Source organism: Thalassophryne amazonica, chromosome 20 (assembly GCF_902500255.1).
Source record: "Thalassophryne amazonica chromosome 20, fThaAma1.1, whole genome shotgun sequence".
Lineage (NCBI taxonomy): Eukaryota > Metazoa > Chordata > Actinopteri > Batrachoidiformes > Batrachoididae > Thalassophryne > Thalassophryne amazonica.
In genome coordinates, this window is record NC_047122.1 from 52908067 (window position 1) to 52931694 (window position 23628).

The 23628-nt window shown below is 42.2% G+C and overlaps 1 protein-coding gene across 1 annotated transcript in view; it reads right to left on the bottom strand.

The window, feature by feature from the left end:
* Positions 1-1359: 1359 nt before the first annotated feature.
* Positions 1360-23628, bottom strand: part of LOC117501430 (inactive phospholipase C-like protein 2) — a 56777-nt gene continuing 34508 nt past the window's right edge. The window contains exons 6-12 of the mRNA XM_034160320.1: positions 22389-23603; positions 22043-22292; positions 21592-21878; positions 20240-20443; positions 9987-10062; positions 2755-2864; positions 1360-2640 (exon numbers count right to left, since the gene is read on the bottom strand). Coding sequence (XP_034016211.1) covers positions 2452-2640; positions 2755-2864; positions 9987-10062; positions 20240-20443; positions 21592-21878; positions 22043-22292; positions 22389-23603 — 2331 coding nt within the window. The 3' untranslated portion in view covers positions 1360-2451. The remainder of the gene's footprint in view (positions 2641-2754; positions 2865-9986; positions 10063-20239; positions 20444-21591; positions 21879-22042; positions 22293-22388; positions 23604-23628) is intronic.

Sequence of the window (23628 nt, forward strand, 5' to 3'; positions counted from 1 at the left end):
AGAAATTAGTGTTAATTGGGGAATCTTGTATTTATAGTTTAGACAGAATTCACGAAAAATGGCTTAATAAAAGGTTGACTGGCATTTTTGAGTAGAAGTATATTTTTAATTTGTTCAAATGGTCCAGTTCATGGAAAAATGGGATACCAAGCTAACTGTTCTACTTTTAGCTTCTAAATGGACAAGAAATGTACAAGGTAGATAAATGACAAATGTATTTTCTTGAATAACCAACAAAAATCATGTTACTCTTCAAATGTTGAGAAAACACAATGAACATCTTAATTGGTCACATCTGTCTTCTGTCCCATTTCATTAAGAAGTTATACTCGTAACTAATGTGTGTAATGTATTGATTTAACAGTGGCCGCAGAATACCGCTTATGAGGAACAAACTCCTAACAAATGGGGCCTGTGTTCTGATGTCCAGGTTATGTTTTTTAAATCATGACCAACACATGAATGAACATTAGACCTAAAGATGAATTAGACCAAAATAGAAATTAAAGACAAATATTCATAACAGCATGCATGTTTGTTGCAGAGAGAACACACGTTTTATGTACTGTCATTCAAACCTCAATCATGTCCTGCTGCTTTTGCACAAATGCAAACCTGATATGTAGAAATATTATTAAACAATATTAAAAACTGACAGCAATATAAGATCACATTGCACTTGCTGGACAACATCATTAGCAAAGGGCCTCGGCTGAAACACTGAAATACTATGAAAATTTGCTTATGTAGGGATATATTTCGAAGTACGTTTTACCAGAAAAGTTTTAAATTTGAGCTCTGTATCCATTTTTTTCAAGATTCAGGAGAGTTTATTCCATCCAAAAAGAGTAGATACCAACTTAGTGGTAAGTGGCAAGTCTATTAGCTGTATGTAGAATCTGTGCCTTATTGTGTTTAATAGCAGGGCTGAAAGAACTTAAAAATGAATTAGATGCTTCTAGAGTGCAAATTTGTAATTCTGTAAGTCAGGTTTCTTCTTTGGAGCTATCTCTAAAATAGATTCATGGTACTACAGTCAACTGTACAGTGTAACAAGCTTAGGACCAATTAATTCCACTAGAACTTGAGGAATATATTTTAGAAGTTGTAGTCAGGCAGACGTGACATCAATCATACTTTTTAGATATCCATTTTAGTGTACGGAGACTACCGACACTGCAAATTTAACAGTGAAAGAAAAAAAGTGTCTTCTAAATGATGTAATACATTATTTGGTAATGTGCAGTTGGGAGAAAATGGAGTTAGAATTTTATTTTTATTTATTTATTTGAAAATTTTCATGTAAACTGTCCTCAGCTGTCATCTGTGCAGGATGTAACCCTCACGTGTAGGAGCACTCCTACGTGTCATTCTGACAGAGCACAAATCAATGTCACGCTCTTAAGAGCAAATAATTGACAAAATCACTTGTTTAAAAACTTTATTTTCATCCTGACTGGTACAGCAGGTCAAAATTAACTCTATGCTTTTCTCAAGTTTGCACATTTCAATTCCCACGTACTGCACTAAAAACACAACCTATTTGGAATGTTTTAATTCAGGAATAAATAAATTATGGAAAAAAAATAATCTTTACACAGAAAAGGACTGAATTACATATTAAAATACTGTACAGTGTTTTTGTCCCCCCCCCAATAAAGCAGTCATCATCAATATATACACATTTGTTCCTTAGAGACAGACGTTTGGTTGTTAGGGTTAGTAACAGTGGTTTAGTTAACACCATGGCTTTAGCGGGGTATAAAAATATATAGAATGCTATCAGTCTACGTACAGGGGCTGTGAGGACTTTTGAAACAGGGAGGGGGTCCCTCGGACCTGCAAACACTAAGGAGAAATTATTTTGAGTGACAGAATCAAATCCACTCTGCCAATTGTTGAATGGTGATAGACAAAATCATCCTACTGAAATTAGTTCCTTTTAACAGCCAGTCTAAAGGAATGACGACGTGATCCGATGAGGATCGCTGCAACACAACCTGGATCTCATTTAGTAGCCTCGTTACGCACAAATAATTAGTATGTAGATGCAGCGGGGCTGCATTTCCAAAGATCAAAACATCATCTGGATGAAGTCTGAGTCATCAAAAAAAAGGGGGGGGGGGGGGATGTGAAGACTAAACTCAACTGAAACACATCTGAAGGGGTTAATAAAGATGTTGGTGTATTTACATTTGAATCCAGCAGAGACGACTGTGGCTTGTTTTTCAGGTTTGAAATCTCGTGAGTAGACGGACAGTAGCTGCATTTTGAAGCCTACATTCATTAGTGCTCCTTTAGAAACGTGATCCAGGCTACCTGCCTGATGTTTTGAACCTGCAGTGAAACCACTTGACACGGAGAGGGTTTGCACAACAGTTACCACGGTGACTTGGCTGAAATCCTCTCCTGTTTGGTAACCTGCTGTTGCAGCAGAGCGCCACCAGCTCGCTACGCCGAGGCTCCTCGAGCGCCGCTGCTGGCTCTCTCCTGAGCAAATGTGGCATCGTGACCTCGTGACCGGGGTCGGACTCTCCTGCCGCCTTCCTTGGTGAGGTTGCCGGTGACGGCAGCGTAGTGGATCTGCTTCATGTTCTCCTGGACTTCAGCCTTGGCGTGTTGGAGGAGGTCAGCTTGACCCTGTATGAAAGATGGAGACAGTGCAGAAGAGGGAAAAAAAGATGAGTGACCAACTTGAGGCCCAATCACGAACTAAAAACGGCTGGTCTGCAAGTGCAAGCGTGCGCTGCCCACCTTAAGAATGGTGATGTTCCAGGTGAAACACTCCAGCGCTCGACTGACCTTCCGACCTTTCAGCCCCTCCTTCACTGCCAGGCTCTGCAAGTTCTCGTGAAACTCCATAGCTACAGCAGAAGACAACCACAGTCGATTTTAGGATTTCTTTACAAAACTCATCGGGTACGCTGCAAAGGAACAAATTCTGGTTTGTATTGAACTGGCTCATTGGTTACCTGATGCAGCCATGTTTTCCCTTCAAAAAGTGAAATCCTGAAACAACGCAATCTCAAAGGTAGCATTTATAACTTAGATTATTATGAGCATTAAGCTACCTTTATAAATTTAAATATAGCTACCATGGGATGTAGAGCAGGTAGCTGAGTGGAGAAGGAGACCTGCATATGTAAACCTAGAGTCAAATCCCAATCATTCAACAAGACAATCTACATTGGTTCCAGTCCACCCAGCTGGGGAAGCAGCCTGCAGCAAGCTGGCGTAGTGTCCAGGAAAACGCAGACTCTCATCCACTTGATGCTGCAGAATCCGGAGATGAGCACAAGCCTTAGGGCCTACATACAGTTTCTGGATAAAATATAAAGTTTCTGGATTCCATTTTCATTCCATGAACCAGTTTCAAGCCTTGGTGCAAACCACTGGTGACATCCAAGAACAAGAACACCAGAACAGAACATGCTTCCTTCCCAGTTGTGGAACAAGAGTCTTACATACATACATCTTCAACTGCTGATCCGGGATCAGGTCGTGTGGGAAACAAGAGTGTTTGCACAGATAAATTCATGCCTAATTTGTACCAGAATGACTGAAGAGTGTGGAGAAGGAACAGAATGACTCTGGATCTGACGTACACCACATCATTGGTCAAACAAGGTGTAGACGGGGTTATGGAGTGGAACTGGGTCGCCGGTGTTCATCGTGACAGCTGACCTTGCCTCACCATCAGTCTAAATACAACATTCTCAATTACCTTAACTGCTTTTGGGCTTGTGTGTGTGAGATGTTGGCACCTTGCCACAGCTGTGTAAAACCTCCTTTTACCGTGTCTCCTGCACATATATTGCACAAGTTTCAGAAACCCCAACTGAGCTCAGGACTTGTCTTTGTCCAGTGCCTGGCTTCCTGTGAGCTGTGCAGTCAGAGAAACAAAGCGACCCACATAAATCCACAGCTGCAATAACAGCCTGTGCAGAGTTTGTGTTTTGCAGCACAAGCTGGAGGTGAGGAACACCTCAGCTTTGTTCACTCGCCGCAGAACCCCTATTAATGTTTGTGCGAGTTCTGTTAACAGCGCTCATAAATAATTGAGACGCGAATCACTGCTTGCATCACAACTAGTAACGCTCGCCCAGCATTGCAGAAACGACTTTAAAATGCATCAGCGCCTTGGATGTGGTCAGCGGGGCATTTCACTGGCTGACAGGGAGAGTGTGAGACACCTGGACGTGCTCCAATTATATCAAATGGAGTTGGCTCGGAATCAGAGTGGAGTCAGGATCGCCGTGCCACGGCTCGATCTTTATCACCCGCACGCAAGACAAGGGGTAGGACAGCGTGTCCTCCAGACTGTCTGTCTGAGAACCCAAATCAGCTGTGCTGCTTCAGCATGGTCCCTTAAACAGTCCTAACCAAGGTTAGCTGCCCTGGAAGTGACTGTGTGCAACAGAAAGACAGAGAGAGAAAATAAAAAATACACAACATGCAGAAAGAGAGAGGACGGAACCATCGAAGCCGCCAGCGAGTTAGTGAGTTGAATGAGATGTGCTGCATACTAGTGTGTCTGTCTTCCTCTGGCTGCCCCAGGCCACTGTCCCACTGTTACCATGGAAACCAGGAAGTGGGTTAAAACGGGGCACAGAGTACTGCGCGCTTTCACCAAGAGCTCAGACGTTAAATACGACAAGTTGGGGGACCCCACCTACCCACACCCAAACACCAGTGAACAGATTCTGTTTGCTCCAATCCTCACACACACTCGTCACCAAGTGTGTGCCAATACACCTGCACACGCAGGCCATCACTCATCCACCCACACACACACACACACACACACACACACACACACACACTTCCAGAAGTGCCTGAATAATTACCTTTATCGCACCGTTACTAAGCAACTCAAAGCCTGCATGCCAGTGTAGCGTTTGTGTATGTGTGTGTGTGTCCCTGTTAAACCATGCGAAGCCAGTGGGGGCAAACATTAGTACAACCCCTGGCAAAAATTATGGAATCACCGGCCTCAGACGATGTTCATTCAGTTGTTTAATTTTGTAGAAAAAAAGCAGATCACAGACATAACACAAAACTAAAGTCATTTCAAATGGCAACTTTCTGGCTTTAAGAAACACTATAAGAAATCAAGAAAAAAAGATTGTGGCAGTCAGTAACGGTTACTTTTTTAGACCAAGCAGAGGAAAAAAATATGGAATCACTCAATTCTGAGGAAAAAATTATGGAATCACCCTGTAAATTTTCATCCCCCAAATTAACACCTGCATCAAATCAGATCTTCTCATTGACATTGACCCTATGCCATGACATTGACCCTATGTGTCTTTTTGCAAGGAATGTTTTTGCAGTTTTTGCTCTATGGCAAGATGCATTATCATCTTGAAAAATGATTTCATCATCCCCAAACATCCTTTCAATTGTCCAAAATATCAACATAAACTTGTGCATTTATTGATGATGTAATGACAGCCATCTCCCCAGTGCCTTTACCTGACATGCAGCCCCATATCATCAATGACTGTGGAAATTTACATGTTCTCTTCAGGCAGTCATCTTTATAAATCTCATTGGAAAGGCACCAAGCAAAAGTTCCAGCATCATCACCTTGCCCAATGCAGATTCGAGATTCATCACTGAATATGACTTTCATCCAGTCATCCACAGTCCACAATTGCTTTTCCTTAGCCCATTGTAACCTTGTTTTTTTTCTGTTTAGGTGTTAATGATGCCTTTTGTTTAGCTTTTCTGTATGTAAATCCCATTTCCTTTAGGCGGTTTCTTACAGTTCGGTCACAGACGTTGACTCCAGTTTCCTCCCATTCGTTACTCATTTGTTTTGTTGTACATTTTTCGATTTTTGAGACATATTGCTTTAAGTTTTCTGTCTTGACGCTTTGATGTCTTCCTTGGTCTACCAGTATGTTTGCCTTTAACAACCTTCCCATGTTGTTTGTATTTGGTCCAGAGTTTAGACACAGCTGACTGTGAACAACCAACATCTTTTGCAACATTGCGTGATGATTTACTCTCTTTTAAGAGTTTGATAATCCTCTCCTTTGTTGCAATTGACATCTCTCGTGTTGGAGCCATGATTCATGTCAGTCCACTTGGTGCAACAGCTCTCCAAGGTGTGTTCACTCCTTTTTAGATGCAGACTAACGAGTAGATCTGATATGATGCAGGTGTTAGTTTTGGGGATGAAAATTTACAGGGTGATTCCATAATTTTTTCCTCAGAATTGAGTGATTCCATATTTTTTTCCTCTGCTTGGTCTAAAAAAGTAACCGTTACTGACTGCCACAATCGTTTTTTCTTGATTTCTTATAGTGTTTCTTAAAGCCAGAAAGTTGCCATTTGAAATGACTTTAGTTTTGTGTCATGTCTGTGATCTGCTTTTTTTCTACAAAATTAAACAACTGAATGAACATCCTCCGAGGCCGGTGATTCCATAATTTTTGCCAGGGGTTGTATTTCAACACCAACTCTGGGACAACATTGCACATAAGAAAACATAGAAATGCTCATAGAATCAGTCAGATAAAAGATCCTTGTTTAGAGGTGCGTGAAATTTATTAGCTGTCACTCGTCTGTCATGACACCTGTATTATTTATAAGTTTCACTGAGATAAGCATGTTAGTGGAGGAGTACTTGATTAAAATATCGGGGTGGGGGACCATCTATTTAAAGGAGATGTTTGGATCTGATGTGGATTCTGGAGTCAATCAAGAACACCTCGATGTATTTACAAAAATAACCAAACCTGGGCCCGGTTTCATAAAGCAGTCTAATCTTGTTTAGTCAGATAAACTCAGTTAGTTGACTAATTTTTTGACGTCAGTTGTTGCACAAAGCACTTAGTCGGCTAAATGGTAAATGGACTGCATTTATATAGCGCTTTTCCATCTGCATTAGATGCTCAAAGTGCTTTCTTTACACATCAATGCCTCACATTCATCCCGATGTCAGGCTGCTGCCATGCAAAGCACCCACTACACACCGGGAGCAACCAGGGGATTAAAGACCAGCTAAGGATCTACTAAAGTTTCACATTACCCAATTGAACTTTTTAGCCTGGCACAGTGAAGGCTAATCTTATTTTAATCGACAAAACTTCAGTGTCTTACCTCAAAAAATGGCAGCTATCATGTACCAACACATGATGGAACACTCAAGACCATCCCTACTTCACTCGTATTCCTCCAAAAGGAGAGCTCCCTCTGCTTTTGGCCTTTTGTTTCCAGCAGACGATGACTGTCATGATGTATTTGTGACAGTTTGAACATTAGCCACTGGGTGTCATTGTTGCACAGAGCAACACTGCATGCACAAAAAGGCTTGACGGAAGTGTAGAAGAAAAAAAACTGAAGAGTGAAACTAGGCTAAGTGCTAAGCAGTTTGTATGCGTCCGTAAATGTTAATAAAGCCAGTTAACGAAACAAAGTCTGGATAGTTGATGACAACCACCAACCTGGAAGTAAACAAAACTGTTGTGCACTGGAGCCGTCTCTTGGCAAAGGCACGTACGAGGCCATTATGCCCGTGACAACCGTCGAGTCATGTAAGACAGCCAATCTACAATTTTAGCTGTCGATGTGAAACAGCGATTACACGAATAATGTTGGACAACTAACCGTAGTCAACTAAGTGAGTTTAGTAGATTGAAAGATTAGACTGCTTTATGAAACCGGGGCCAAGTGTCCTGCTGAAGGCTCCCACTCTCTTTTCTCCCACAGTCTCACTGGTTCACGCACTCTGTCCTAGTCGCTCAGGTTCCACATCTCACGTTTCCAGAAAAGGTCCTTCTCTCCGTAACCAGTACCTCTCTTCTTACCCTCAGTGACTCAGCTGTTTTTTTCAGGCCAACTCCTCGTTTCTTCAGGGAGGTCTGGTAATTCTCTTTCTGCTGGACGTCAGGGTCAGGGTCAGGGTCATGGTGTGTCTGGACTGTGACCATCTTCCCTTTTGCATTAAGTCAGATTAAATGGCACCTGAATGCTCCTTTGCAGATGCACACAATCTGTCATCTTTTCTCAGACACGGTCAACATCCATGTAGAAAATACTGTACACTCTCATTTTCTTTGTTTTCTTCTCTCCCGCTCAGCCTAACCTCTAGCTTGCCATCTGTACCATTTGTATTCCCGTGACTTTGTCCTGCCCCTCTTATTCATCTTTTTGGTCTGAAGTTACTCCCAAACATCCAGCTACCAGGCATCCTCTAACCGACCTGCTACCCGTTCCCTGTTCCCAGATTGCAACGCCAACCTCCACCTCAGGATCACCCGATTGTCATCTGTGCTGTGTACACACAGGAAAGGCTCTGTTCATGCAGTCCGGCCGCGGGCTCTACAGCAGCTCACTATCAGATCAGTATGGTGGCATCCAGCCAACAGCAGTGGGCTAAACCGCATATCACGTCAAAACCCGCTCCAATTACTAATAATACTATGTGCAGTTCCGCATAAAATAAAAGGCACATGGCACGAGACAGTAACATGGCTGCTGCCAAGATGCCATGTTACTGTCTCGTGCCATGTGCCTTTTATTTTTATTACCCTTTTATTACCCTGCTGACGACAGCCCGGCTGACTAATGTCACAAAACCCAGGAGGCAGATCTTAAGTAAACAAACCTCTGCCAAAGATGGAAATTACAGTTTGTCAGTGAGCCAGAACGTGTGCCCATGAAGCTGAGTGATGATCAACAACAGGACCTGTGCCAACTTAAACTCCCTCCATCCAAAATACACAAAACATACAGTAGACCAATAAAAAGACTCAGCCCAAGTTGTTTAATGGTGATGACTGGAAGAGACCAGGAAGAATGGCAAAGGAAAGTAAGTCGATAGGAGTGGAAAAAGAACAAAGGAAATGACAGGGAAGCAAAGAACAGGCAAAGGACAGAAAGGGAAAAGACAGGAAAGAACACCAAGGGAAACAACCCGCAAGTATAAAAGAGGAAATGAGACGAAAGAAGAGCCAATGTAAAGGAAACCAAAACAAAGGAAAGGAACATTAATGTCAGGAATGAATGGGAAATCTAAAGACAGGGGAAAAAAGCATAGAAACATGGGAAAGGACAAAAACAGACAGGAAATTAAAAGAAAGGAAAGAAAAGCAGAAAATAGTAAAGGAAAGGACAAGACAGGAAAGTAGACAGCAAGAAAGGATGGAAAAGGAAATTACAAGACATGGAAGGAATGGAAAACACAGGAAAGGACAGCAAAGCACTGGAAGCAAGGGTAAAGGAAGGAAATTGGACAGGACAGGACAGGATGAGAGAGAAGGAAAAGGACAGACAGAAAAACACAGGAAAGGAAGTAAATAACAGAACTAAGCAATAAAAAGGCCAGAAAAGAAAAGAAAAGAAAGCAAAGGAAAGGAAAATAAATAAAAGTGAGAAAAGGAAAGACAGCAAAGGACAGGGGAAAAAAGGAAAGGAGACAGCAGGAAAGGACAGAAAAGGAAATTACAAAACCGCGAAGGAATGGAAAACACAGAAAAGGACAGAAAAGTACCGGAAAAGAAAGAAAGGAAAGGACATGAAAACAAAGGAAAGCAAGGGTAAAGGAAGGAAAGTGGACAGAACAGAATGACAGGCAGAAAAAAAAAAAAAAATCAAAGGACAGAAAAACAAAGGAAAGCAAATGAAACTAAATAAATATTAGAACAAAGCAATAAAAGCACCAGAAAAGAAAAGAAAGCACAGCAAAGGAAAGGAAAAGAAATAAAAGCGAGAGAAGGAAAGGAGACGAAGAGTTAAAGAGTAAAAAAGCTTCTCCTGCTGTGTTGGTAACTACTCTGTTGAAGGGCTGAGTGGAAAGTGTCACAAGTGGGCAGGGATCATGTCCAGGTTTCTGCTCTTTATGTACATCGTAACACAGACGCAGCATGTCACACACACACACACACACACACACACACACACACACACACACACACACACACACACACACACACACACACACACACACACACACAGCAGTGTGCACGCCTACACACCTGTTATCTGTATGTGCAAGATCCTGTCGTAGATTCCGTCAGAGAGCTCCATCACCGCTCTGCTTGCTTGCACCATCTGCAGACAAACATCCATCAGTGTCAAAGCACAGATGTAGCATTCCGTAAAGATGTAGCACGCTAATTTTACTCGCATAGCGAGGCACTTGTCAGTGTATTTTTACTGTTGTTGTGCTGCAAAACAATACCACATAATGTGCTGCTAATTAAAGCAGTAAAAAAAAGATCCGCAAGCACGCTCTGAGTCAAACATAGTAACAGAGTAATGACCTGAGAGCTTCTGCATGATTAATTCTCCACCGCCTCTCTCTTTACAGGGACATGACCCCCTCAGCGAAAGAAGAAAAAAAAAAACAAAAACAAGAAAAACCAATGCTGTTCCACAAATGAGGGATTAACTATTGTACACCGCTTTGACCAGATTCAATTCATCCTTGCACATGCACGTGTCCCATCTCTTTTGTTTCGCCATGCCATCCAGGCATTGGGGATTGAGCTGTAGAAATCCATTTAGCTGAATAGCATTCAAATCTATGCTAATGGCATTCATTCAGCGGGACGAGCTCTTTCAACTCTGATCCTCGTGGATGGAAACGGATGTGGTTTGTGTACGCACGCACACACAGTCACAGGTCTGTGCTGGTGCCAGTTACATAACTGCGACAAACAACTGTTGATAAATTAAAGTGTCACGGTTTATTCACCGGAACCTTAATCATGAGTTAATAAGACAAGAAAGCGAGACATTCATCTCCACTGCAGCTTGTGTCAGCCTGCTTTATTAATACTCCTTCACTTATACAGCATACACTCTGGTACCAATGTGCTATCTAAATAGTGCCATTAAATTAGCAACGTACGCTGACTGCAAAATCACTCGAGTTAAAAGAAACCTGCAAATGTTCAATCAATCAATCAATTTTATTTATATAGCGCCAAATCACAACAAACAGTTGCCCCAAGGCGCTTTATATTGTAAGGCAAGGCCATACAATAATTACGTAAAAACCCCAACGGTCAAAACGACCCCCTGTGAGCAAGCACTTGGCGACAGTGGGAAGGAAAACTCCCTTTTAACAGGAAGAAACCTCCAGCAGAACCAGGCTCAGGGAGGGGCAGTCTTCTGCTGGGACTGGTTGGGGCTGAGGGAGAGAACCAGGAAAAAGACATGCTGTGGAGGGGAGCAGAGATCAATCACTAATGATTAAATGCAGAGTGGTGCATACAGAGCAAAAAGAGAAAGAAACACTCAGTGCATCATGGGAACCCCCCAGCAGTCTAAGTCTATAGCAGCATAACTAAGGGATGGTTCAGGGTCACCTGATCCAGCCCTAACTATAAGCTTTAGCAAAAAGGAAAGTTTTAAGCCTAATCTTAAAAGTAGAGAGGGTGTCTGTCTCCCTGATCTGAATTGGGAGCTGGTTCCACAGGAGAGGAGCCTGAAAGCTGAAGGCTCTGCCTCCCATTCTACTCTTACAAACCCTAGGAACTACAAGTAAGCCTGCAGTCTGAGAGCGAAGCGCTCTATTGGGGTGATATGGTACTATGAGGTCCCTAAGATAAGATGGGACCTGATTATTCAAAACCTTATAAGTAAGAAGAAGAATTTTAAATTCTATTCTAGAATTAACAGGAAGCCAATGAAGAGAGGCCAATATGGGTGAGATATGCTCTCTCCTTCTAGTCCCCGTTAGTACTCTAGCTGCAGCATTTTGAATTAACTGAAGGCTTTTCAGGGAACCTTTAGGACAACCTGATAATAATGAATTACAATAGTCCAGCCTAGAGGAAATAAATACATGAATTAGTTTTTCAGCATCACTCTGAGACAAGACCTTTCTAATTTTAGAGATATTGCGTAAATGCAAAAAAGCAGTCCCACATATTTGTTTAATATGCGCTTTGAATGACATATCCTGATCAAAAATGACTCCAAGATTTCTCACAGTATTACTAGAGGTCAGGGTAATGCCATCCAGAGTAAGGATCTGGTTAGACACCATGTTTCTAAGATTTGTGGGGCCAAGTACAATAACTTCAGTTTTATCTGAGTTTAAAAGCAGGAAATTAGAGGTCATCCATGTCTTTATGTCTGTAAGACAATCCTGCAGTTTAGCTAATTGGTGTGTGTCCTCTGGCTTCATGGATAGATAAAGCTGGGTATCATCTGCGTAACAATGAAAATTTAAGCAATGCCGTCTAATAATACTGCCTAATTGAAGCATGTATAAAGTGAATAAAATTGATCCTACCACAGAACCTTGTGGAACTCCATAATTAACCTTAGTCTGTGAAGAAGATTCCCCATTTACATGAACAAATTGTAATCTATTAGATAAATATGATTCAAACCACCGCAGCGCAGTGCCTTTAATACCTATGGCATGCTCTAATCTCTGTAATAAAATTTTATGGTCAACAGTATCAAAAGCAGCACTGAGGTCTAACAGAACAAGCACAGAGATGAGTCCACTGTCTGAGGCCATAAGAAGATCATTTGTAACCTTCACTAATGCTGTTTCTGTACTATGATGAATTCTAAAACCTGACTGAAACTCTTCAAATAGACCATTCCTCTGCAGATGATCAGTTAGCTGTTGTGTGGCTGGGGGGGCCTGGCTGCCTTTTGTTTCTGTTTTCTGTCCTGTCTTTTGTTTTTCCTTCCAGGTAATGCGCATTTGGGACTGAGTGGCTGTGTGGCTGAGTTATCAGGACCTCACCCTGATCACCTGCGGCTCGTCAGGACTCACAGCTGTGGTGCATCTACATGGATTGGAACATGGTGGCATTTAAGTCTGGAGTACACAGTGTGTATTTGCCAGAGACACGACCTTGTGACCAGACGGGTGAGATCGTCATCTCGAGAGCCATCTCATCATCAGTGGATGCAGAGAACGTCCAGGTTTGATGCATGGTCTGTGAAAGAGGAGGAGGTGAGGTCTCACGCTCGTCAGCACACTTCCTGAGGTATGTTAGATTTTGTGACTAACATTTATACAGTCAGTAAATGTGGTGTCCCTCACACCTTATTATATTGAGCTGTATGTAGTCGTTTAATCAGCTTCCACTGCAGTGGAGTTTTGTGAACAGGGTGTTCCATGCCTGCAGGGTGGGAAGCTGATTAGTAATTAAGCCAGGAAGTGTTTGCTGTTGTACACCTTTGAGCGGTCCCTCTGCGTGTAGAGTGTGGACTCACATGATGATTTCTTCTTTCACAGACTCGGTTTGTCGCGGCCACCTGGGGGGTGTCGGCGGGGTCCTTGGGTCCGAACTGGTTCTGGCTCTGGACCGTTTTGTGCTGCTGGGAGCGCACCGCAAATCCGCCACGCCAGACCGCACACTTATTTGTTTGTATTTTTTCACATCACTGTTATGTTTATTAAACTCAGTTATCCTTTGTACCGTGCTCTGCTTATTTTATACTGGGTCCTTCAAACGCTGGTCGGTTCTCCGGGCTGCGTCCGACACATAACATTAGCTGTTTTACAACTACCCTTTCAAGAATTTTTGAGAGAAAAGGAAGGTTGGAGATTGGCCTATAATTAGCTAAGATAGCTGGGTCAAGTGATGGCTTTTTAAGTAATGGTTTAATTACTGCCACCTTAAAAGCCTGTGGTACATAGCCAACTAATAAAGATAGATTGATCATATTTAAGATCGAAGCATTAAATAATCGTAGGGCTTCCTTGAGCAGCCTGGTAGGAATGGGGTCTAATAGACATGTTAATGGTTTGGATGAAGTAACTAATGAAAATAACTCAGACAGAACAATCTGAGAGAAAGAGTCTAACCAAATACCGGCATCACTGAAAGCAGCCAAAGATAACGATACGTCTTTGGGATGGTTATGAGTAATTTTTTCTCTAATAGTTAAAATTTTATTAGCAAAGAAAGTCATGAAGTCATTACTAGTTAAAGTTAAAGGAATACTCGGCTCAATAGAGCTCTGACTCTGTCAGCCTGGCTACAGTGCTGAAAAGAAACCTGGGGTTGTTCTTATTTTCTTCAATTAGTGATGAGTAGTAAGATGTCCTAGCTTTACGGAGGGCTTTTTTTTATAGAGCAACAGACTCTTTTTCCAGGCTAAGTGAAGATCTTCTAAATTAGTGAGACGCCATTTCCTCTCCAACTTATGTTATATGAAATATATTGAAACCCGTGTTCTTTGATTTTTAAAAGGAAAAAAGAAATAATTTTCCTTTTTTCACTACCATATCTTGACTATTAAGTCACACTGGAGCATTAGTTGTATCTGTCCAAAAATGTGTTTTTATTAATAACAAACACGGCATTAGTAATCAGAGGTTAATGAGCATTTTTCAAGCAAACTGCTTCTTGTGGCCACTGAACAGATGATCATAGCAAATATAAAAGTGTAGTGTATTTAAATGTTTAAAAACTCAGAGATCATTTATTTATAAATGAAAAAAAAATCTTGAAAATAAAAAAAAAAAAAAAAAATGAAAAAGGCAAGAATTAATTTGCCATTGCTGGTTTTGTTGTCTCACACAGTTCCAATTGTTGTGCCAAGTAGTATGAAAATAGTGGCATGGGCAGTGTAGCTCACCTGGATGATACAAGACATCACAGTTTCAGCTAGAAAAGTGGACACGGCCAAACTCCAAAGGTTGTATCAAGGTCAAAATAAAAAATAAAAAAAATCTTAAAAACCTGTTGGATATGTTTTGGAGCTAACTACTAGCTACCTTTGTACCAAATTTCAGCTCAGTATCTTTCAAAACTGCTGACCAATGACTCTAGGTGGCATTTTATAAATATGACCGACATGCCAGCCATCGGATTAGAATGCCTCGAACAAACTTTGGTGTCTTTATAAAACTGAACATTTATACAAAGTTTCAGCTACACTGGTGCAGCACTTTCAGAGAAGATGATGTTTACACATCCCACCACCACCATTCAGGTGACCAACGACATAAGCCCACCGGACCTTTGGCCCAGGTGAGCTAAAGATTTGGAAAAAAAAAATTGGGGCTTGTTGATTGTTACCTATGTAACATATTTCAGCTTAAATGCTGCATAAATGGCTGACAAATGGATGTGATTTTCAAGCTGGTCATCATGTCGGCCATATTTGAAATTGGCTCGGAACACCTCAAACAAACTTTGGTGTCCTCGTGGTAGTAGAGGACCTATCTGAGACATGTATGCACATCATTTAAGAGAGGATAATTCAACTGTTCTAGACTAATATGACCCCAATGAACGAGTTGCGATATGTACCAAAATCTATGTCTAGGACAAACAGCCCAAAAATGACCATGCCCTTTTACTTAGTGTTACTTCAAATACAGCTGTGTTTTCTAAACTGCAGCAGCAACAGATTTTCCAAGGTATTCAAAATGTTCAGAACAACCAACACATGTTTGAGAGGTTCATAGATAAGTGTAAAATTTCTATTTTGATATTTTAAGAGAAAATGGCTAAACTAAGGGCCCTTATTATCGTACATCGAAAGAAAATGAACATTTGCCAAATATAATTATATAATAATTCAGTCATGCTGTTATCAATAGAATATTGATTTAAAGTGAAAACTACAAAACAAAACATGTTTATTTTGCAGACAGTAGTATCTAGAAATCTTAAATGTTTTAAAGATTATCAGGGAAATTTCCCATCAGCCAACAGGCCAGAAAGTTTAAGTTACTAAATATGTGGTGATTCCGGACTGTATGTAGGTCATTTGACCTAATGTTTTCTAGTGGTTTTCTCTTAAAATACCAAAATTTGAAATTTTACACTCTTTTATGACCCTTCTAAACATGTACTGGTCATTCTAAACATACCGAGTACCTTTGTAGCTGCTGCAGTTTAGAAAATACAGCTATATTTGAAGTAACGATTGAGAAGAAAAAGGGTGTGGTCATTTCCTGGCTGTTTGTCCCAGACAGAGATTTTGTCACATATCCCAACTTGTTCACTGGGCTCATATTAGTCTATAACAGTTTGGTTATCTAAATTATGTGTATACATGTCTCAGCTCGGTCCTAGACTATGGGTAGGACCACGTACACCAAGTTACAGCTTCATTGGTTCAGTGGTTTCTGAGAAGAAGATGTTTAAAGTGGCAAGTGGAAAAGTGGGCATGATCACAATCCAAGGGTCACATCAAGATCATCAGATATGTTTTTTAGGCTTGCTGTGTTGTGTGGGCCGCTGAAGAGGAGGTACTGCTGGCCCACCACCACAAGATGGCGCCCTGCTTGAAGTGCGGGCTTCAAGCAGGAGAGGGCGTTGGCTTTGCTGGAGGTGACAGCTGTCATCAATCAACACAAGCTGTCACCCATCACCACCACTACAAAGACCGGACTGCAACTCCACCTCCTCGCCGAGAAATCAACTACCATTCAGGTAATTTCTCTGCTGACTGACACTTTGTGTGTAATAACCTGAACTTCTGTTGCAGCCGTTTTCCTGGAGTGTGTCCTTATCTGAGGGATTGGCGTTTGGTGTGATAGCGACGGCTTCGCCTCACACCCCAACCCAGATAAGTGGTTGACCAGGAGCTGCACGAGTGTGTGTGATTGGAGGTGGAGGTTTTCCCTCCTTTACTTAATACAGACTGTGGGATTACTGAGTGTGCGAACTCACACTCATCTGGACTGTCTCTGTTCTCTGCCAGCAGTACCGGGTCTGACTGCTGAAGACAGCGGCCACCTGGGGCGCAGGGCTTGGCGGCACCGGTGTTCTTCAGCTCCGTTGGTGTTGGAAGCTGTGTGGGGATCCAGCTCTTCTCTCTCCAGGCGTCTTCTATCGTCGAGCCTGCCCACACGTCACCTGGTGTATGATTGACAGTCCACCATATTGTTATTGTCTGTACGTTGTTGTGCGATTCACAACATTAAATTGTTACCTTTTGGCTTATCCATTGTCCGTTCATTAACGCCCCCTGTTGTGGGTCCGTGTCACGACACTTTCACAACATGCTGATTGCTACCCATGTAGCAAATTTCTGTTCAATTACTGCATAAATGGCTGACAAATAGCGATATGAGATTTTCAAGATGCCCGCAATGGTGGCCATATTTGAAATGGGATTGAACTCCTCAAATAAACTTTGGTGTCCTCATGGGTAGGAACACGCACACCAAATTTCAGCTTCATTGGACCACCGGTTTCGGAGAAGATGTTTACATACGCCGCCGCCCGTACTGCAAACCCATGGCATAAGCCCACCAAACCTTTGGTCCAGATAAGCTAAAAATGACATTCCCTCTTTTTATTCCAGAGCAGTTTTTTTTTTTTTTTTTTTGTAGTTTGAGAGCATACTCATTCTCCAAGGTCAGGTTTCTCAAACTGAGATGCATGGACTGCCACTAAGGGGTGCTCAAACAAAAATGTGTAATGGCAGAAATGAAAATAATATATTATTAAAAAAAATTACAGATGTTTTCACACGTGAAAGTCTGAAACAAAGTCCGAACAAAGTTTCATGCTTGTGTACATTTGATCTGGTTAGTTTGGTTTCATATATTCATGGCATGCCTGCATCCTGAATTCATCATCTATGCAGGATGCATCTCCCCATACTTGACTTGTAAATGTGCATGCTTGTTGTTATTCTGGTGCATAGTTAATTTTGAACACACACACATAAAAAAGTTCTGCCTGAAAGAAGAAAAAGGAATGAAAGGATTTTGGATAAATCAGTACTATTTGCATTTCTCTCGTATGAGCCTCTACATATTTAGGTTGAGTCCAGTCTCCCCCCCTCCCCTGGTTGATACAGCTGTCACTGAACAGCAATCAAATCAAATTTACCTACTGTCCACACAGGGAAATGTTGCTTGGGCAAGAGTGCTCCAACAACTGCAGAGCAATGCAAAATGACAGAGATGGTGGTCTAGTGATTAAGTGGTGGGTTTGAGACGAGAGAATCCTCGGTTCAACCCCCATCCACACCGGAAAATCATTAAAGGCCCTTTTGCAAGGTCCTGAATCCCCCAGTTGCCCCTGGTGTGTAGCAAGCTCCTTGCATGGCAGCACCCTGACATTGGTGTGTGAGTGCATGTCTGAATGCTTGTAAAGCAATCTGAGCTTCTGACACAACATAGATAAAAATCACAGATAAAATAAATTAAACTGAGTATAAAACCTGACTGTCAAAAGTTTAGTTTTTTGCAGCAAGCAGTGAGTGATTTCACAGCACTTGCCATCAGAAGGGAAATATTTTCAACTGCTGCAGCAACACACAAAACGGGCGCTTTAGCTTTGACAAGGAGAAAAGACGGTCAGTGGTGCAGTCACCCAGTTATAATGGACTGCTTTTGTATAGCGCTTTTCCATCTGCATCAGATGCTCAAAGTGCTTTACACATCAATGCCTCACATTCACCCCAATGTCAGGCTCCTGCCATGCAAGGCGCCGACTACACACCCGGAACAACTAGGGGATTAAGGACCTTGCCCAAGGGCCCTCAGTGATTTTCTGTTCAGGATGGGATTTGAACCGAGGATCCTCTGGTCTCAAGCCCAACAGTTAACCACTAGACCATCACCTCCCCTAAAGTTAAGTCCCTTCGGCTACTCTCTTGTTTTTTGACATGCAGATCCAAGGTGGCTCTGCATGTTGATTTGGCACAGGTTTTACGCCAGATGCCCTTCCTGACGCAACTCCACATTTCATGGAGAAATGTGGCAGGGGTGGGGTTTGAACTGGGAACCTTCTGAACTGAAACCAAGCGCATTAACCTCTTGGCCACCACCCTGCAATATAATATAATCAGGTACATTAATTCAATTGTTGACCATTTATTTTCTCTTACTGTTAAATATGTGACGATAACATGCCTTTTTCCTGCAATTTGTCCAAAAGTCTGAACTATCCAAAAACTGTTTTCTTTAGACTGCAAATGGTTCAGTTTGATCCAGACCAAGACCATCTCTTTTGGTTGGATCAAATTTTGGTCCTCTGGTCAAGACCTTGGTAAGAGGCAGTTGTCACACCTGCTATTTTGCACAACACTGCTTATAGCAACTACTGAGAACTGCTTACATCATACGTGACAAATCAACTCTATGCTGAATCTCTGCATGACATGCAGCAGCCATGAGATTTGAGCAAGCCGTAACCTGTTAACATGGTCACCAAAATTAAATCTTGAAACGTTCTGCAGCCATCAAGCAACAGGCAATGCATCTTGCCTCATCAGTCCACATCTGTACCTGACCAATGGAGGTGCTACTCAGGGATTACAACCTGCAAGGCAAAAGCTTTATTAGTTTTGTAAAACCTACATTTTGATGGTTGAGGTGTTACATGAGTGACAAGGTGAAGCTTCTACCAGCTATGGAACAAAACATTTACAGTCAGGTCCATAAATGTTGTACGCTTGTATTTTGTACATGACTTTTCCATGGGACAGCCTCATATGTTGAACACTCCAAGTGTGAAATAACTGATCTGTCATGTTTGCTTGCCCTTAATTTTGGCGAGTGACTTATTAATGCCTCCCCTAGCAACGAGAAGAGGCAGTGTGAACGATGAAGGGAATGCATGAATGGTGGCCTGAAGGAAGTGATGAAGAGTAAAAGACAGACAAACACAAATGCAAATACTGCTTAAAGAAAATGACATATAACAATGACAACAAAAATCATGAATGTGGAGAAAAAAAAAACTCAATATGCAGTAGCATGTTTATGACACCAGATGAGAGAGCTGAGGTTACAAAACAATCTGATCCGCACTGGCTTATTGACCGGCTGATGCTCTGAAAAGAGGAAAAAATAAAAATAAAAAATTCAATTGACTTTTTTTTTGCCACCCTCAGTTCTGTGTGTTTCTCACTTGCCATTTATTCACAGTGATTTTTTTCCTGCTCTCATCTTTAGCTATCATTAAAAAAAAAAGTCAGTTGAGTAAGTTTCTCCTTGGTAACAGAGGGGCTGGTGCATATACGTCTAAGGTGATGATGTCACTCATGTGTTTATGAGGCTTTCTGCAGACAGAATACCTCCGGATATTGTCTACCTCATAACAATGACGTTATCAGCTCAAAAGGAAGTCTCAAGTTTTGTTCAGGAGGGAGTTTTCTGTTGTAAGATCAAGCAGACAGGATATGGGGGTTGACTGATTTGGGATCTGTTCTTTAGGTCTGGCCTTTCCTTCCTTTTGATTTATATATTTCAGTTGCATGACCCTGCACTCTAACATTTTGCTCAAGTAAAAATAGCCCTATTCAGTAACTATGAATTCTCTTATTTCCTCACCATTTCATAGGTGGAGACAGCCCGGCGCAGGACATCGGGCAGTGGCCCCTGGGTCTCCAGGGTGGGGTAGTGGCCGCGAAGGTCAAACAGCAATATGGGCATCCCGTCTGGTCCGGACACTCTGGAGCCCAATGCGAGCACACATTGCATGAGGTTAGCTACCGCCGACACTCCACACAGCTCCCTGAACATTGTTACTGAATTCTGTTGAGACGGAGGAGACAGACATTTATATATTTTAACATCAATATGCGCTTAGCTAGTGCCTATGCCTTGGAGTGAGGAAACAGCACAGATAATAAATCACATTAAATTTAAATAAATTTATGCTCTGTGAAGTTAATCTCCCCTGATCTTTCACTTTCCCTCAGACACAAACAGGTAATCAAAGGCTCTTCCTGCAACACAGCTATTTGTCTTTTCTGTAGACTATTGATTTGCTCTCCTGCAGTTCTCAGCTGTGCTGTGGCTTAAGTCAGAATTGAAAGGGAGGAATTCAGGTGATGTGGATGACGACAGTCTCACCACAGTGATTAATTAAGCATTATTTCCCAAGGGTGACAGAAGCACCCCCAGTCAAAATTTATGCCTGACCTATGCTTTGCTGCCATGTTTCTAAGCCCTGCTATTAAAAACTGTGAAAAGGAAGATGCCATTCTGTACTAATCTTTGTCCTTTTTGGAAGTTGGCATGATTGAATCATAGACCTGATCGTGAAGTCGGAAAAAATCTGTACGATTTTACTGAAGACCAGCAATAGTGGCCTCTGGTGGCCAGGATGACCCTACAAATTAGTATCAAGGCTTCACAAGAAACTGGATAGCCCTGTTTTTATTTTTCCTGCGTTTTATTTTGTAAAAATATCCCAACACGGCCGTAAATAGGAGGTTCACTGGTCCTCACTTGTATATCAGAAACCAAAAACTGTTGCTTATGTAAATTTTTCAGTCCCACTCACTCACTCACTCACTCCATTAATCTTATGAATGCCAACTGGACTTTATTTTATTTTATTCTAATAAATGCATCACAATGGTCAATTCCTTGTAAACAGACCTGTTGGTTTCTTCAATACAAGAGGCTGACCAGTTTGTTAATTCGGGCATTTCATCACAAAAGATTTACATGTAACAAAACACAATGCATTCAAACAACTATTATGGCAGAGCAGGAGGTATCACTTTGTGAGCTTGCTCACAGAGCTCTAAATTTGCAAGTCGTCCTTCAAACAAACAGATATCATGGAAAACATCACCTCTTAGGAAGAAATATTAACAACTCTATCACATTTTTGCGGTATAAGGTCTTACAAACTGAAAATTCAGTCCTCTTATCTATGTTTTTTTTCTCACCTGCATGTTTTCCCTCAAGTCAGTAGCTTCTTTCAGTAGAGGAGCAGCCATCTTGAAAACATCATCCACAGACCTGACCCCCAAGTCCCGAAGAGCTGTGTAGTCTCTCCCCTTCCTGGTTTTCCGAACAGACAGACCCCTTTTGTGAGGCTTACCACCTCCTCTCCGATTTGTGATGGCCACATGCACGAACAGCTTGGCATATGTAAGGTCTTCCCCTGTCAGAGACTGTAGGGGAACATGTCGGTAACCCGGCTGGAGGCACTCCAAAGGTATGGTGTACTGGCCTGTGGTAGTAAAGGTGATGGGTCATATTTCAGTTTAAGGCATGCCAATATGAACAAAATAAGCATCTGCGTAATCAATATAATACTGGTTTTTGGTCACAGCTGCCAATGATTCACACACATGTAAGGTATGAAATCCAAGTATGCGTTGTGACTGTTCTGACCTATGAACTCATCCCCTATGAAGTCATCATCCAGTACCACAAAGCGAACCATTGCCAGCTCTGGCAAGTTGATCTGGAACTCAAAGCTCTCATCAAAGATTGGGTTGTCGCCATTCAGGGTTATGGTCCTGGTACGGCGTTCTGAGCAGTCAGCTGGGATGCCATGGATCTCTACATACACATAAGGGTCTACCACATCTCCTTTGGCACCTGAACCCCTTGGCTTGGGGAAGTTTTGGCCACTGATCACCTAAGAGGAAAAACCCATATATGAGCTGTTATTCACTTAGTTGCATTATGTGACCCAAACAGGAGGCATATGTGTCTATGCATTATTTCACCAAACCTTGACATGGAGCAGCTGAGGAGTCACACCCGGCACCATGTCTCTGGTGTCCGCACTGAAATAAGACACCTCCTGGCGCATGATGGCTGGTCGTAGAACATAACCACAATTCCCATTCTGCCGGAACCAGGCCGTGTTCAAGTCCATCATCAGTCCCGCTGTCTGAAAATTCATAGACACAATCTGGCAGCCGCACTTCCACAGGTCCTGAGGATTCATGTTACTTGAGTCAATTCGCATGGGGCTTGGGTACACTCTTGACAAGAAGTGCTTGTTGTGGTTGACAAAGTCACCGGGGCTATCGCCAGCGAGACGCACAGCCAGGGACTCATGAAAAGAACATAATTCCCATGGTTTTTGGCTTCTGGATGATGTTGGAAAGTCAATGAAGGGTACTGAGTGACAAAGAGTTACTAAGTCTGAAAGCTCCTTCAACAGCTGGAAACGCTTGTTTGGATGATTACACTGAGTGACACCTGTAAGAGAACCACTTTTCTGCACGGCATCCTGGTCACATCCTCCATGTACTGTCGCTCCACTATTAGCTAATTTTATCCTTTGACACATTTCTGCTCCTTCATCCTCCTCACTCACCTCCCCATCCTCCGTTTGCCAAACAGGCCCCAGTTTCTTACCCTTCAGTAGTATCCGACCCGTTAGCGCATGTGGTGATGGCAGGTACGATTCCTCCTTGTCTGGGAGATCTACGCATAACTTTGTTCCTAGTATTTTCACAAGGTGCTTCAGCATCACTTTCTGCTGCTGAAGTGAGCAGTGGTTCTCAAGACACAGAATTAAAGGGTACTCAGATGACACAAAGGCAAATTTTGCAATTGCTTCCAAGACACAATGGAAGATCAATGGTGGGGAGAGACTGTGTCCAGTACAGACCACTGGTTCCTCATCAGAGCCATCCCAAACATCCACCTCCACACACCTACAACCCATTTTGAGGGCACGGATGTAGCCAGAGATATCAGAGGGACCTCGATACTGGTCTTCAATGAGGTAGGTGTTGTGAGAAGAGTTGATGTAGTAATGGGACAAAGGCTGGGACATGTCCTGGCAAACTTTATCGTGCTCCCTGTCAAAGAGTTGGCACTCTGCTGAATTGAGGTAGCTGGTAAAACCATCCAGTGACAGGAATCCCTGTTGTCGGCCGTCTTCTGATGGCTCATGGGACTGGATGAGCTTCAGGCTGGTCTCCTCACTGACCTGGTTAAAATGAAGACAGAGTGAA